This window comes from Leptodactylus fuscus, chromosome 5, assembly GCF_031893055.1.
Source record: "Leptodactylus fuscus isolate aLepFus1 chromosome 5, aLepFus1.hap2, whole genome shotgun sequence".
Classification (NCBI taxonomy): Eukaryota; Metazoa; Chordata; class Amphibia; order Anura; family Leptodactylidae; genus Leptodactylus; species Leptodactylus fuscus.
Window position 1 is genome coordinate 115,686,920 of NC_134269.1, and position 13,520 is coordinate 115,700,439.

The following is a 13,520-nucleotide window of genomic DNA, read 5'->3' on the forward strand; positions in this document are numbered from 1 at the left end:
CTCTAAAGAATTCAGAGCATATAGAGGTGTTGTTTCTATGTTTTTTACTGCTTAGCACAGATTAGTCATATTATAAAGGTTACTCAGTTTGTCAATATACTGTATGTATAAATCCTTGTGCTTTCATAGATCTCTCCTGGCAATTATTTAAGACGACATTTAATTTTTCTCATAATCCAGTTGCACACGACCGTGGGCTAACTGGATGCTGTTAATGAAGGGCAGAGACGGTGCGTGGGCGACACACGGTTGTCACCTTTGTGCCACCCATGCTTCTGTGGCCCCTTTCATTCAATGTATAGGAGCCACAGAAGTAGGGCTGCAAAATGGTAATAACAGTAATAGGACCTGTTCCATATTTTGCAGCCTGTACTCATTACCATGTAATTCTAGGTCATGTATATAGGCCAATAGAAATGAATGGGGGAAAACCCGGATAGCAGACTGACCATTCATATAGTCGTGTTCAAGGAGTCCTAATGGTGAGTCCTAATCTGTCCTGATCATGTGACAAACAGATGGGTATAAGGCCTTTTACAGTAGAGTTATTAGAGCTGTGTCTTGTAGTGAGCAGTGCACCTCATCACAACATAAGGGTCCATTCACACGGAGGAAAATGGTGAGGAATTTGGTGTGGGATTTTCCACGTTGAAAAAAAAGCCTCCCAGTGGGAAAAAAAGCTAGTGGAACTCATTGAAATCAATGGGAGACTTTTCCGCTAGTGGAAAAAAAGCTAGCAGCACTCATTGAAGTCAATGGGAGGCTTTTTTTTCAACGTGGAAAGTTCCACACCAAATTCCTCACCATTTTCCTCCATGTGAATTGACTCTAAGGAGGACAGAGTTTAATTTCCTGGAAGCAATGAAGGATGCAGAGTTGCAGTAATGTTATAAAATGGATAACTTTTAAAAGGAGTACTCTTATTTCAGCAACGATGTTCTCCTCACATACAATATATTTCATGTCAGATGTAGACACAGTCAGTAAAAAAATGTGATTCTCTTTGGAAACAAACCTATTCTGTTAAATACTGTAGATTAAAAATGTCACCTGTGATTTCAATAACACGACTTTCAAAGTATAACGCTATAGAAAACATGAAGTGGTCAAAAAGGAAGAAGACACCTCTGTTCTCCGTGTAGTGGCCAGATCAGGTATTGCAGATTATCTCCCATTTATTTGAACAGGAGCTAAGCTGCAGTAACTCATCCAGTGAACAGAGAACTGCTGCTCCCTGCTCTCTTTTCTATGTATTAGCTATTCAGAACAGATAGGTCATCACTAGAGATGAGCGAACAGTGAAATGTTCAAAGTTCAGACTCTAACCAGCTGAGTTTGGTGAAATCAGGGTGGATTCAGCCTCTAATCAGCTGAGTTTGGGGAAATCAGGGTGGATTCAGCCTCTAATCAGCTGAGTTTGGGGAAATCAGGGTGGATTCAGCCTCTAATCAGCTGAGTTTGGGGAAATCGGGGTGGTTTGAGCCTAGAAGAATTGTGCAACGCAGATGGAGGAATATAAGGAGGAATTGTAGTAGTTGAGTGCAGAAATGACAATTCATGTTGGGGTGCTTGATGCTGGTGGGCACAAAAATGATGGGTCTATCCAGTGGCTGTTCATTTTGATGAAAGTCAGCCGGTCAGCACTGTTAGCTGACAGCCGGCTGCGCTTATCCATGATGATCCCACCGGCTGCACTGAAAACCCTTTCAGATAGCACGCTGGCGGCAGGACAGGACAGCACCTCCAAGGCGTATAGGGCAAGTTCAAGCCACAGGTCCACTATAGCCTGAATTAGAATGTATATCCCACCGATTTTTTTTTGTGGGTACACACTGTGACAACCCGGATGAAGCATATATAGCCTGAGAATTAGAATGCATATCCCACTGCTTTTTGGGGGGTACACACCGTGACAACCTGGATATGAAGCATATATAGCCTGAGAATTAGAATGAATATCCCACTGCTTTTTGGGGGGTGCACACCGTGACAACCTGAATGAAGCATATATAGTGTATATGGGCTGAGAATTTCAGTGTATACCCCTTAGTTTCAGGAGGGGGGGGGGGGACACACTGTTGAACCCTGGATTAAGCGTATATAGGGTATATGGGCATACAATTTCAGTGTATCCCACTTAGCGTAATCCCCACCGCGGAAAGCTGGGTTGCGCAGATACAGCCTGACTTAATTGCTGTGAATCCCACTTTACTGTTGTGGATAGACACTGTGTCAAGCTTGTTTGAGCTTCTCCCTTTAGTGTAGCTCTTAAAAGAGCTGTTGTGGTTGTTCTTCTTTGCTATTCCTGCCTAGCAGAATCTAAAACCTATCTAGCCCTCAGCAGATGTCTGTCTCTAACTAAGTGCAAGCACAGAATGAATCGGAGCTGATGCCACCTGTTCGTTTGAATCTGAGGTCACGTCCTTAGCAGCCATTGGCTTTTTCCTAGTTTTTTCAATGCCTCCGTTGTCATAGTTCCTTGTCCCACTTCCCCTGCACAGTTATTGGTGCAGAAAAAGTGCCAGGGAAGGTGGGAGGGGAATTGAACTGTAAGTGCATTTTCAATGCAGTGTTCGTATGGAATCGAACATTGCGAACAGCGTGATGTCTGATCGAACATGTACTCGATCGAACGCTGTTCGCTCATCTCTAGTCATCAATATTTTTAACTAAGAAATCCCTTTTGTCTTGTATAATATTATCCCTCCCCCCCCTTCCCCACTTGAATGGACTACCTGAGAGCAGGGAATGTCTGATGCTAACAAAGCACAATGGGGTACATAAACCAATGAATTTGTGCTAGAGTTCTGGAATAATTTGTGCTAAAAATCAGACACATGTGCTTTATACTCCATTTAGGCTCCGTTCAGATCATGTTTTGTTTTTTGTTTTTACATCTATTTAGCAGATCTGTTTAAATGGGTGCAAATGGATGGCCAGCTGTTACAAAGACATCACTTTTAACCCCTTCCCGCCGATGGCATTTTTTGATTTTCGTTTTTCGTTTTTGACTCCCCTCCTTCTAAACCCCATAACTTTTTTATTTCTCCGCTCCCAGAGCCATATGAGGTCTTAATTTTTGCGGGACAAATTTTTCTTCATGATGCCACCATTAATTATTCTATATAATGTACTGGGAAGCAGAAAAAAATTCAGAATGGGGTGGATTTGAAGAAAAAATGCATTTCTGCGACTTTCTTACGGGCTTTGGTTTTACGGCGTTCACTGTGCAGCCAAAATGACATGTCCCCTATATTCTGTGTTTCGGTACGGTTCCAGGGATACCAAATTTATATGGTTTTATTTACATTTTGACCCCTAAAAAAAATTCCAAAACTGTGTTAAAAAATTTTTTTTCTAAAAGTCGCCATATTCCGACGGCCGTAACTTTTTTATACGTAAGTGTACGGGGATGCATAGGGCGTCTTTTTTTGTGGGGCCGGGTGTACTTTTTATTTCTACCATTTTCGGGAAATGTTATTGCTTTGATCACTTTTTATTCAAATTTTTATCAGAATCAAAACAGTGAAAAAACGGCGGTTTGGCACTTTCGACTATTTTTCCCGCTACGGCATTTACCGAACAGGAAAAATATTTTTATAGATTTGTAGAGCGGGCGATTTTGGACGCGGGGATACCTAACATGTATATGTTTCACAGTTTTTAACTACTTTTATATGTGTTCTAGGGAAAGGGGGGTGATTTGAACTTTTAATTCTTTTTATATTTTTTTATATTTTTTTAACTTTTTTTTTTTTGCATTTATTAGACCCCCTAGGGGTGTTGAACCCCAGGGGGTCTGATCACTAATGCAATGCATTACAATGCTAATGCATTGCAAAAAAGCATCCTTTCTTTTGCAGGCTGCATAGACCAGCCTGCAAAAGAAAGGATTTGCAGACAAGCCTGGGAGCCTTTTACAGGCTCCCGGCTGTCATGGCAATGGGACGTCAGCCCTGGAGCATGCTCCAGGAGCCGGCGATCCCGGCCAAAATGGCGGCGCCCATGCGCTGCCGGGAAAATGGCGCCTCCGGCGCCTTTGACCGCGGCGCCGGAGGGGTTAATGCCTCCGATTGGTCCGGGGACCGATCGGAGGCATTAGAGCCAGTTGTCTACTGCTTAAAGCAGTAGACATCCGGCGGCTATGGCGGCCGCCCGTCTCCCGGGCGGTCGCCATAGTTACAGACCCGACATGCGGCGTACTATTACAGCGCATGTCGGGAAGGGGTTAAATAATGTTTCTTTAAGATCGACACAGGATACCACGTTTTTATGTCCATCCGTTTTTATGTCCATCCAAGAAACAAAACTTTTTTTTTTTTTTTTTTAAGAAAGCTTTAGATTTTTGTAAAGGTTAAAATGTAAATAAAACTATATAAATTTGATATCCTCACAATCATACCAAAAAATAGAATAACATGTCATTTTGGCCTCAGAGTCAATGCCATAAACATGTCGCACATGCACTTTCCCCAGTATACTGTACAGAATAATAAATGGTATCATTATGAAGAACAATTTGCCCCACAAACAATAAGCCTTCATATGGGTCTGTGAATGGAAAAATTAAAAAAAACGAATATTGAAAAATGCCCCAGCGGGAAGGGTTTAAACAGATCAGAAAAACATATGTAAAAAATGTTATATGAATATAGCCTTAGAAAGTGTGTAAACCACTTAGTAACAGTTTCTTCACCTTATCCTGCAAACACGCAGGAATTAATATCCAACAATGTAGTGTATGTCACAATTGATGGATATTACTAAGCTAAGCCAATTAATAAGTGACGTAAAGGAGGACACTGTAATGGGTTGAAGGAGATGTAGGCGAGTGATGGCATTCACTTAAAAAGCCTGTGTAGTCTAGGATGGCTCCTGTACCTGGAATATTTGTACAATTGATTCTGTATATATTTGTGAGAGTGGTAAGTGTGCCTTTCTCAAAATGCTCAAAAATGCTTCATTTAGATAAGGAAGCTTCCATCTAAAATACATGGCATAATCCCACCATCTCACAATGAGCCGATGCTTACCACTTTCCAGTAGATTTCACAGCCATCGAATCCGTTAGTCACATTTTATCCTTCTCACACTTCCCCCAAAAGCATAAATCTAGCAGTTCTGTCTGCAGCATATGTAGCAGAAATTAGTTGCAGGCAGTTTCCCACTATCCTATCCTAACAATTTCATGCGTTTATTGTCATCTAGTATTAGTGTCTTTTTGCTATATCATTATTCAATAAATATAAGCATAATATATCAAATGAGAAAAGGGATTCTTTTTTAATGGTTTCTTTAAGATATAGGCTGAAAAAAAACAAGAAAAACCCCACTTAAGGGTTCATTCACACGATGTAACGCGATGTTGATTCTGACACATAACTCGTGTTAGAATCAGCGCTGCAAAACAGAAACCCATTGACTTCAATGGGTTCCGTTTAGCGTGCGTAACACATTGAAAAAATGGGTTAAAAAGCCTCCCATTGATTTCAATGTGTTATGTGCGCTAAACGGAACCCACTGAAATCAATGGGATCCTGTTTTGCAGCGCTGATCCTTACACGAGTTATTGTGCAAGAATCAGTGCCGCATCACATCGTGTCCATGCACCCTTAAGGAAAAGAGGAATTCCTGGTCTTGGGCTAGTGTAACAAGATCATTTTCTTCTCAAGATCCAAAATCTTTGGAATGTACATACTAATCCAAGAACCTATTCTTCATGAATGTTTAAACAGGTTCTTTCACCAACTCCAACTCTTTCCATCTTTCCACTCTTTTCTCTAGGCCCTGCCACTCCTGAGTAATAATCTTGTTTTAGCACAATTATTCTGTCAGGTGCACAGTCCCTATCTGTCTGCCCCAGTGAAGGACATGCACTATATAGCATGATTCTGCGAATAGTAACAGAAATTATTGCTTTGGAATGGTTGGGGCTAGAGAGAATTCCACCTGCACCAGAATCAATGGAGCTGCACCTACTGAAGGAGGCAGTGAAAGTGAGGTGGTAAAAGGTTTTCCTTAAGTCCTATATAGCATCTGTATATGTAGGGTCTACAAATAAAATAAGACAAATCAAATCAATACAAATAAAATAAGACTTGTGTTTCTCTATAAAACACAAAAAATTAAAAGGGATTTTCCAAAGCCCTAAAATAAGACAAGAATGGTGTAAAATAACAAAAAAAAACTATACTCAACTGTTAAATTCCATACTAGCCACACTAACACATCAGTGGTCCGCGTCTGTTTTTGTAGCAAGACAGGAAGGGACAACAGTAGGGATGGTTCTGGAGCACCTGGGGACTTCACAGGCGAATATAGTGTGGGTTTTTTTTTTTGTTTGTTTGTTTTTTTAAGTTATTTTGTGCAATTCACTCTATCTGGCCAAATTTCTCAGGGTGCATTCACACGGAGGAAAATGGTGAGGAATTTGGTGTGGAATTTCAGCGCTGAAAAAGAAGCCTCCCATTGACTTCAATGGGTTCCTTTTTCTGCTAGCAGAAACCTGCTAGCAGAAACCACAAAATTCCTCACCATTTTCCTCCATGTGAATGGCCCCTTAGGCTGAGTTCACACTGAGTTTTTTGGTCAGGAATCTGCCTCAAGATCAGCCTCCAAAAAAAGCCTCCCAATAGAACTCTATTGGGAGGCTTTTTTTGGAGGCTGATTTTGAGGTGGATTCAACATCAAAATGAGCGCCAAAAAACTCTGTTTGAATGGACCCTAAGATCCATTGTAGTACTAGTATGTGTTATTGTGTGTGATTAAAGCTACGAAAAGATACATAAAGTTGTCTGAAAGTTGATCATTTTTTAAATTTACTACTATTACAGAGAATCAGGCTTTAACTTTAATATCATGTAGTTTTGTTTGCCTAGTTATTTTGCCAACAGAAAAAGAGCAGGTTTATTTTTTTTCTTTTTTGTAGTTAAAGTACAAAAATGTCTAGCTATAAATTGGTCAAAGTGGGTGAATTTATGGTTTAATAAACTGTTGCAAGGGAATTTATTGAAGAAAGGAGGATGAAAAAGGAATAATACATCTGGAGGCTTACATGTCACATTATTAACTTCCCATCATATTAGAAATTGCATCTGTGCCACATTTGTGTATAATGGCATCAATACTCTTGTTGGAAAATACAACATAAACCAAATAAGATTTGAATATCTGTCATAGTTCAGTTGCAAGAGAGAAATGAGAAATAATCGTATTATACTGTTTCAATACACTTACATCAAATTGTCAGTTCTTCTTATTTCACTGTATGTCTAAAGCCTGCACAATGGAAGGAAAATGTGCTTATAAGACAGAGGTAGTTATAACAGTGGTCTAGTGCTAGCAGTATTCATCTAATGAAATAATATGTACAAACCACTAAAAATTGTACCTTTTCATAAAAAAGTCTCAAGCAAAAAAGAACTACCATCCAAAGTATAATAAAAACAGACAAAATCATGTACCAATAAAGAGAACACACTAACAGATGAGGGAAAATAAAATAACAGGAGGGTGGGGGGAACCACAATACCACTGGTACATAAAGATAAAGCTAATGATGTAAAGTAATACCATTTATAACATACACCAATAATCAATACATACATATATAGATGATCTATAGCAAATCATATATTGTAGTTCATATACATAAATGTAAGTATTGGTGACAAAAAATATATTTTATATAAATATAAACTACCTAAATTCAAATAATTAATGGTAATAAATAAAGATTATAAATAATATAGATACACACTATGATAGTACACTAGAAGTAAATAACTATATATATCAATACATAATGGATAAAATGACATAAAAAATACCAACCAATACTATTATAGAAGCCACCAATGCAAATGTATCAAGCTCAAATACATAGATTTATAAGATCAGCCAAATACAGGATACATCAAATGGAATACATCAGTTATACCTAGGGTCATGGTACCGATGGGAAGAACAGTCACCCCCACCAGAATCTCAGCGTGTGTTTCAGTGTCACAGGGGTTCATCAGGAGTATTTAAAGCTGACATTATTAGAAGGCTCACCTATGAAAACAGCCATTTTTTAAGCAATACTGTCAGCTTTGTCTGTTGCAGGTTTTGCTGCAGTTTTTTTGGGCCAAAGCCAAGAATGGCTACAAAAGGAATGGAAAATATATAAGGAATTCTTATACTTCTGTCTTCTGCTCATTCCCCTCCTGGCTTTGGCTCAAAGAACGCAACAAAATCTGCAACAAAAAAAAGCTGCGTTTCCACACCGTGGGGCTTAAAGAGGACCCTTTACCACCTCCACCAACTCCAGCTCCATCAATAGGTGCTGATTCTGGCACAGTTGAAAGAGTTTTTCTAACCGCTGCCATTCCAGTTAGTTCCTCACCCAATATAACCCAATATGACCCTCACTGTTTCAGGGTTGGTGAAAAAAAAAGGTAAAAGGCTCTTTCTAAGTGTACCACAAATATTCCTATCTTCCCTATAAAAACAGTAAACACTAAAAAAATAAATAAAAAAAAAAAAAAACTAAATAAAAATGTTAACATTTCAACAATAATTCCAGGCATTGAAAGGAAACTGTTAAATTAGAAATGGCTGATGTCTGAAAATCATAGTAATTGTAATGCACTTCAGGAAGAAAGCAAATGCCAGTATATGTTTTCTAGAGCAATCCAAGGCATACGTAAGTCTTGTATTAGTGTGGCTTTGGGCTCAATACTTGTCACTGTATGTATAGAGATTACTATAGGCACTGCTATAATGTTCAGTAGATTTTCGTTAGGTCTAGTGTACAGAGAATTATCCACCACAAAAGAGATTATAGATTAGTCATAGCAGTTGAGTCAATTTAGTAAAGCTTCCTAGTTGTCTTAGAAGGAAGATCAATCTCCTGCTCTGTATCTTATACACGAGATGAAAAGCATTGCAAGTACCTGTTGTCTCACATTGATTCTGACAATTGATGGTTGGAACTGAACTTTTTAAGGCTGCAGTTAATTATGTGGAATTACACAGTTTGCCAGAGATCTCCTGGTGAAGCATCACAACACATTTGCCTTGATGTTTCTTTGACATTTCTCGAACATGTTAAGCAAAATGTTATTCTTTGAAAATGCACATTTTATTAAACTTCCTACTTCATTTCATCTTTTTTACCTGACAGGTCGGTGATCAAATTATTGAAATCAATGGGGAAAGCACAAGAGACATGACACACGCAAGAGCAATAGAACTCATCAAATCAGGAGGAAGGAGAGTAAAGCTATTACTAAAGCGTGGAACAGGGCAGGTCCCGGAGTATGGTGGGTTTTCACTTTCTTAATATACTATTTGCAGTTAAACTGTTCAGGGAAAGAAACATGATTTTTTACTTTTTCTGGAAATTCATTTTCTGCATAGATTTTACATAATTTATTAGCGTAGCAGATGAAAGCCTCTCAAGTGCACAGTGTTCATGTAGTATAAACACCCTTCATTGAATATTGGCATCGGAGTGAGATGGGAGTTAGAGTGCTCTGTCATTTGTGCCACGGTCCAGAGGATATCACAAGAACACTTTTTGCAAAGTTTTTAAAAGTGGTAAGAAGCATGAAGTCATATAAGTACTTATAGGAATAGCAGAAACTGAAGAAACGGGAAGTTAATACAGTGACTAGGCTTTGGAGGCTTTACCACACTAGTATCAAACATGTCAGACAAGATAGCAAAGCATTGTGATCATTTGGTCTGATAAAGTGACAGAACTCAAGATAGGAGCACAGTTGTGCCCAAAATAGTCCATTGGGTTTATTAGGCCGGGTTCAGACAGGGTATTTCGGACCAGAATTTGACGCGGAGGCTGCCTCAGGTTCCGATCCAAAATACGGGTAGCCGCAACTGGATGCCGATGCAGTGCACCGGCATCCAGTCACGGCACCCCGATCCAGATTAGGCCCAAATGAATGGGCCTAGTCGGGAGGGAGGTGTCTTCAGGCGGAATGAGTAGCTCGCTTCTTTTCTCTTCATGTTGTTAGTTCCGGCTCCTGGAAAAAAGAACTGACCGGCTCCCATTGGGATAAATGGGAGCCATTTTTTTGGTCAGGATTTTAAGGCATATTCGGCCTCAAAATCCTGACGAAAATACTCCATGTGAACCCAGCCTTAGACACCTTTAGTGGATGTAACAACTGAAATAACACAGGTGTGAATCCAGCCATAATATGAAAATGTATTTTACAGTTTGTGTTTATGGTGAGTTTAACATTTTATATGTACTTGTATTACCAAATATCAGATAATGTTTGAGATGGATTAGTTTCAGTATTGGAGTTGGGCATATTGGAAAATTCATTAAGCATTTAATCCAACATCATATAGCTAGAGGCAAAGACACCAATTACACATGCAAAGAAAGTTTTAGCTACTAAAGCACGTGTTATGCTTTCTTTATATATTAAGGTTTGTGCCTAGAGGAATGCTAACTTTCCATGTATGATATTTTAGAATTTGTAATGGGCATCTACTAAGTTATATTAATGACAAAATATGGGAATCTGAAAAACATAGCTAATAATAAAAACAAATGTGACTCTCTATATTAAAGGGGTTTTCTGGTTCCAAATCAAGTTTTTATACTGATGACCTATCCACAGGATTAGCTGTTGCGGCGTCATCCAGGTTCCAAAAGCTGCTAATGGACTCCTATTCAAGTAATAGAAGTGGTGTTGCAGCATCATCCGTTGCACAGCGGTGGTTCTTTGGAACTGCAGCACTACTTCTATTACTTGCAAGATTAGTTTCCTGCACCCAGAGGCTGCTGCAGCTGATTTGTATGGGTTCCGGGTGGTGGACCCTGACAGATCACATACGGATGGCTTTTCCTGGGGGTCTGCAAGCTGGTAAGTAATGATTCAAAAACTAGGCGTTAGACACTTCATATCATGGCCTCCCAAGACTTTACACAATGCCACAATACAAACTGATAAGTCAAGACCAAACATATAAATCAGGCACATCTCTGCTAGGCCTTCAGGAACTGGGCACTACACTCTCAAGGTTTCAACAATGAAGAGCTACAACTTATCCACTCTTTATAGATGACTAGACACTTTATAGATGACTAGACACTTAAAATGCTTCTGGGTCCTACTAAGTGGGTATAGTGAGTACCACTAGGTTACTAAGAAATGGGCACAGCCTGGATGATTATAATCTAACTATTCAATTACCATACCATTAAGTCATTAGAGACGAGGCTGAGGCAATATAGTCCAATTGTAGTAGGCTAGAAAATACCATGTTAGTCAAAAGAAGAATTGGGCCAACACTGCAGTAGCTTGAGCTTGCTTTTACTTAAATAAAAGTATAAATACACAGATCCAAGGATACAAAGCCAGTCTGTGTATAGGTATAGGTATAAATTATATATATATGTGTATATATATATATATATATATATATATATATATATATATATATACACACACACACACACACACACACACACACACACACACACACACACACACACACACACACACACACACACACACATACACACACGAGATCAAACTGAGAGACCAATTTATGAACACATGATTTTTTTAGAAATATGTTTCTCAACAGTGGAATTCTTATATCTCATATTGAAGATCTATCCTTAGGGATGCTCATTAATAAAATTGAGTTGGAAAACCCCTGTATTAAAGGCCAAGTGCTCCTAAGATATACTGCCCCCCAATGTCCCCTTATGTTAATGACCCCAGTTATATTCATAAAACCTTCTAATGACCTCTTATATCTATAATGCCCCCAACAACCACTTTTTATAAATGATCTCCCTCTTTATAGTTATAACGCCCCATAACCTTATATTCTTTGTGTTCTTATATAAATGTCCCCCCCCCTAGTCATAATGCACCCAATGACCTCTTATAGAAATAATGCCCCTTATATTCCTTATTCCCCTTTACATAAATTATCTCACCCTATAGTCATAATGCCTCAATGACCATTTATATATTTGATGCCCCCTATAAATGATTATAAATGCCCTATAGTTGTAATGTCCTTGCTGCTGCTGCCTCCCCATGTCTACATCTCAGCACAGGAGGCACAGCGCATTACTGTAATACTGTACTAAAACATTTACATTCTGCAGCTATGTACACTGTAAGTAAGCTTCAGAGCACAAAATGTATTTGCTTTTTCTGCTTATGTCTGATAGAAACAAGTCAATATTCATTTCTTTTAATATTGAAAATAATGGTAAAGTACTTCAATCTGCAAACATGTGCACTGTTCTCTTCTGCTCATGTTAATATTCATAGACTATTTACTTCCACCTGGATTGGTGATATATGAAGAGAGTGTCTCATGCTGGAACTATGAATATCATTGTCCCTAGCTTGTTTGATGCCTGTGGTGTAGAAGCTCTGACTTTACCAAGTTTAAAAAAATACAACTTTGTGTTTATCTGATCTTGAGTAAGTTATATTTCCTGGGCAGTGCACTGAAATGTGGAGGAAATTGACTCCTGTAATGTAAAATTACTGCCCTAATAGTCAGTAGGAAAATCATAGTCAAGTAGTACCTTGGAGTATTCCTTACACAATTTCCAAATATGTCTTTGTTGTTCAGCATTACAGCTCCATTATCAAGGAAAAGTCGTCTTTCTATACAAATTAGGCAAAACAGGCTTTTGGGGCATTTCTTAACTTCCCTTTGCTCTATCATCTAGATTAAATTATCTCCTCTAACTGATGCCCAGCTTTGAGTGCTGTCAAGTAAAGGATGGTGGGTTGAGCTGGACAGCAGTTAGGTGAGATATCTACAGTACTTCTCAATTATGGAGCTGCAATGCTGAATAACAAGGGCATATTTGGAAAGTGTGTAAGGAGCACTACAAAGTATCACTTTGATAACCGTTTTCCTACTGACAGACTCCCTTTTAATGTGAATGTCCATCACTGAAAAGAGGAAATCTGATTAGACAACGCGTGTGACCCAGAACTGTTTTTGAGATTCTGTACAACAAAGAAGATACCGAGCGGCCCGTAGTGTAGATCTGTTGTATAACAGGTAAGTATGGCAAAAATAAGGCTCACCTTTGGGGGTTGTGAATACACAACTCTGTAGCAGCAGTGGGAACACTTTACAGAGGATCCCTCTCTGGAATGGATACAGCTGCAGGGTTCCTCGCACCTCACGGGTGTATGTAAAATGCAACAACCAGAACTGTTGGGCATAGTTTCCAGAAATCACTGAATTCATCCAGCACTGCATTGATCCTTGAACCTGAAAGCACATGTATGAAATAGGATGATGCATTTGAAGCTATACTAGCCCTTAATCATGGCATATCTGAGGGCTAGTGTAGCTCAGAGAACATCCCCTTTTTCATGCATGCGCTTCTAAACTTTGGATGTAAAGTTCTTTGTAGTAATGATGGCTGTGCTGGATGACTATAGTTGATATCTGAATAGGTTTAAAATCATATGCCAATTCATTTCTTAATACTACTTAGTACAGATCTTAGT

At 38.9% G+C, this 13,520-nt stretch overlaps 1 protein-coding gene across 7 annotated transcripts in view; it reads left to right on the forward strand.

Annotated features, from left to right (window-relative positions):
- Positions 1–13,520, forward strand: part of MAGI2 (membrane associated guanylate kinase, WW and PDZ domain containing 2) — a 674,896-nt gene that overhangs the window by 617,857 nt on the left and 43,519 nt on the right. For all 7 annotated transcript variants that reach the window (XM_075274083.1, XM_075274085.1, XM_075274084.1 and 4 more), the window contains one exon: positions 9,167–9,305. In XM_075274083.1, coding sequence (XP_075130184.1) covers positions 9,167–9,305 — 139 coding nt within the window. The remainder of the gene's footprint in view (positions 1–9,166; positions 9,306–13,520) is intronic.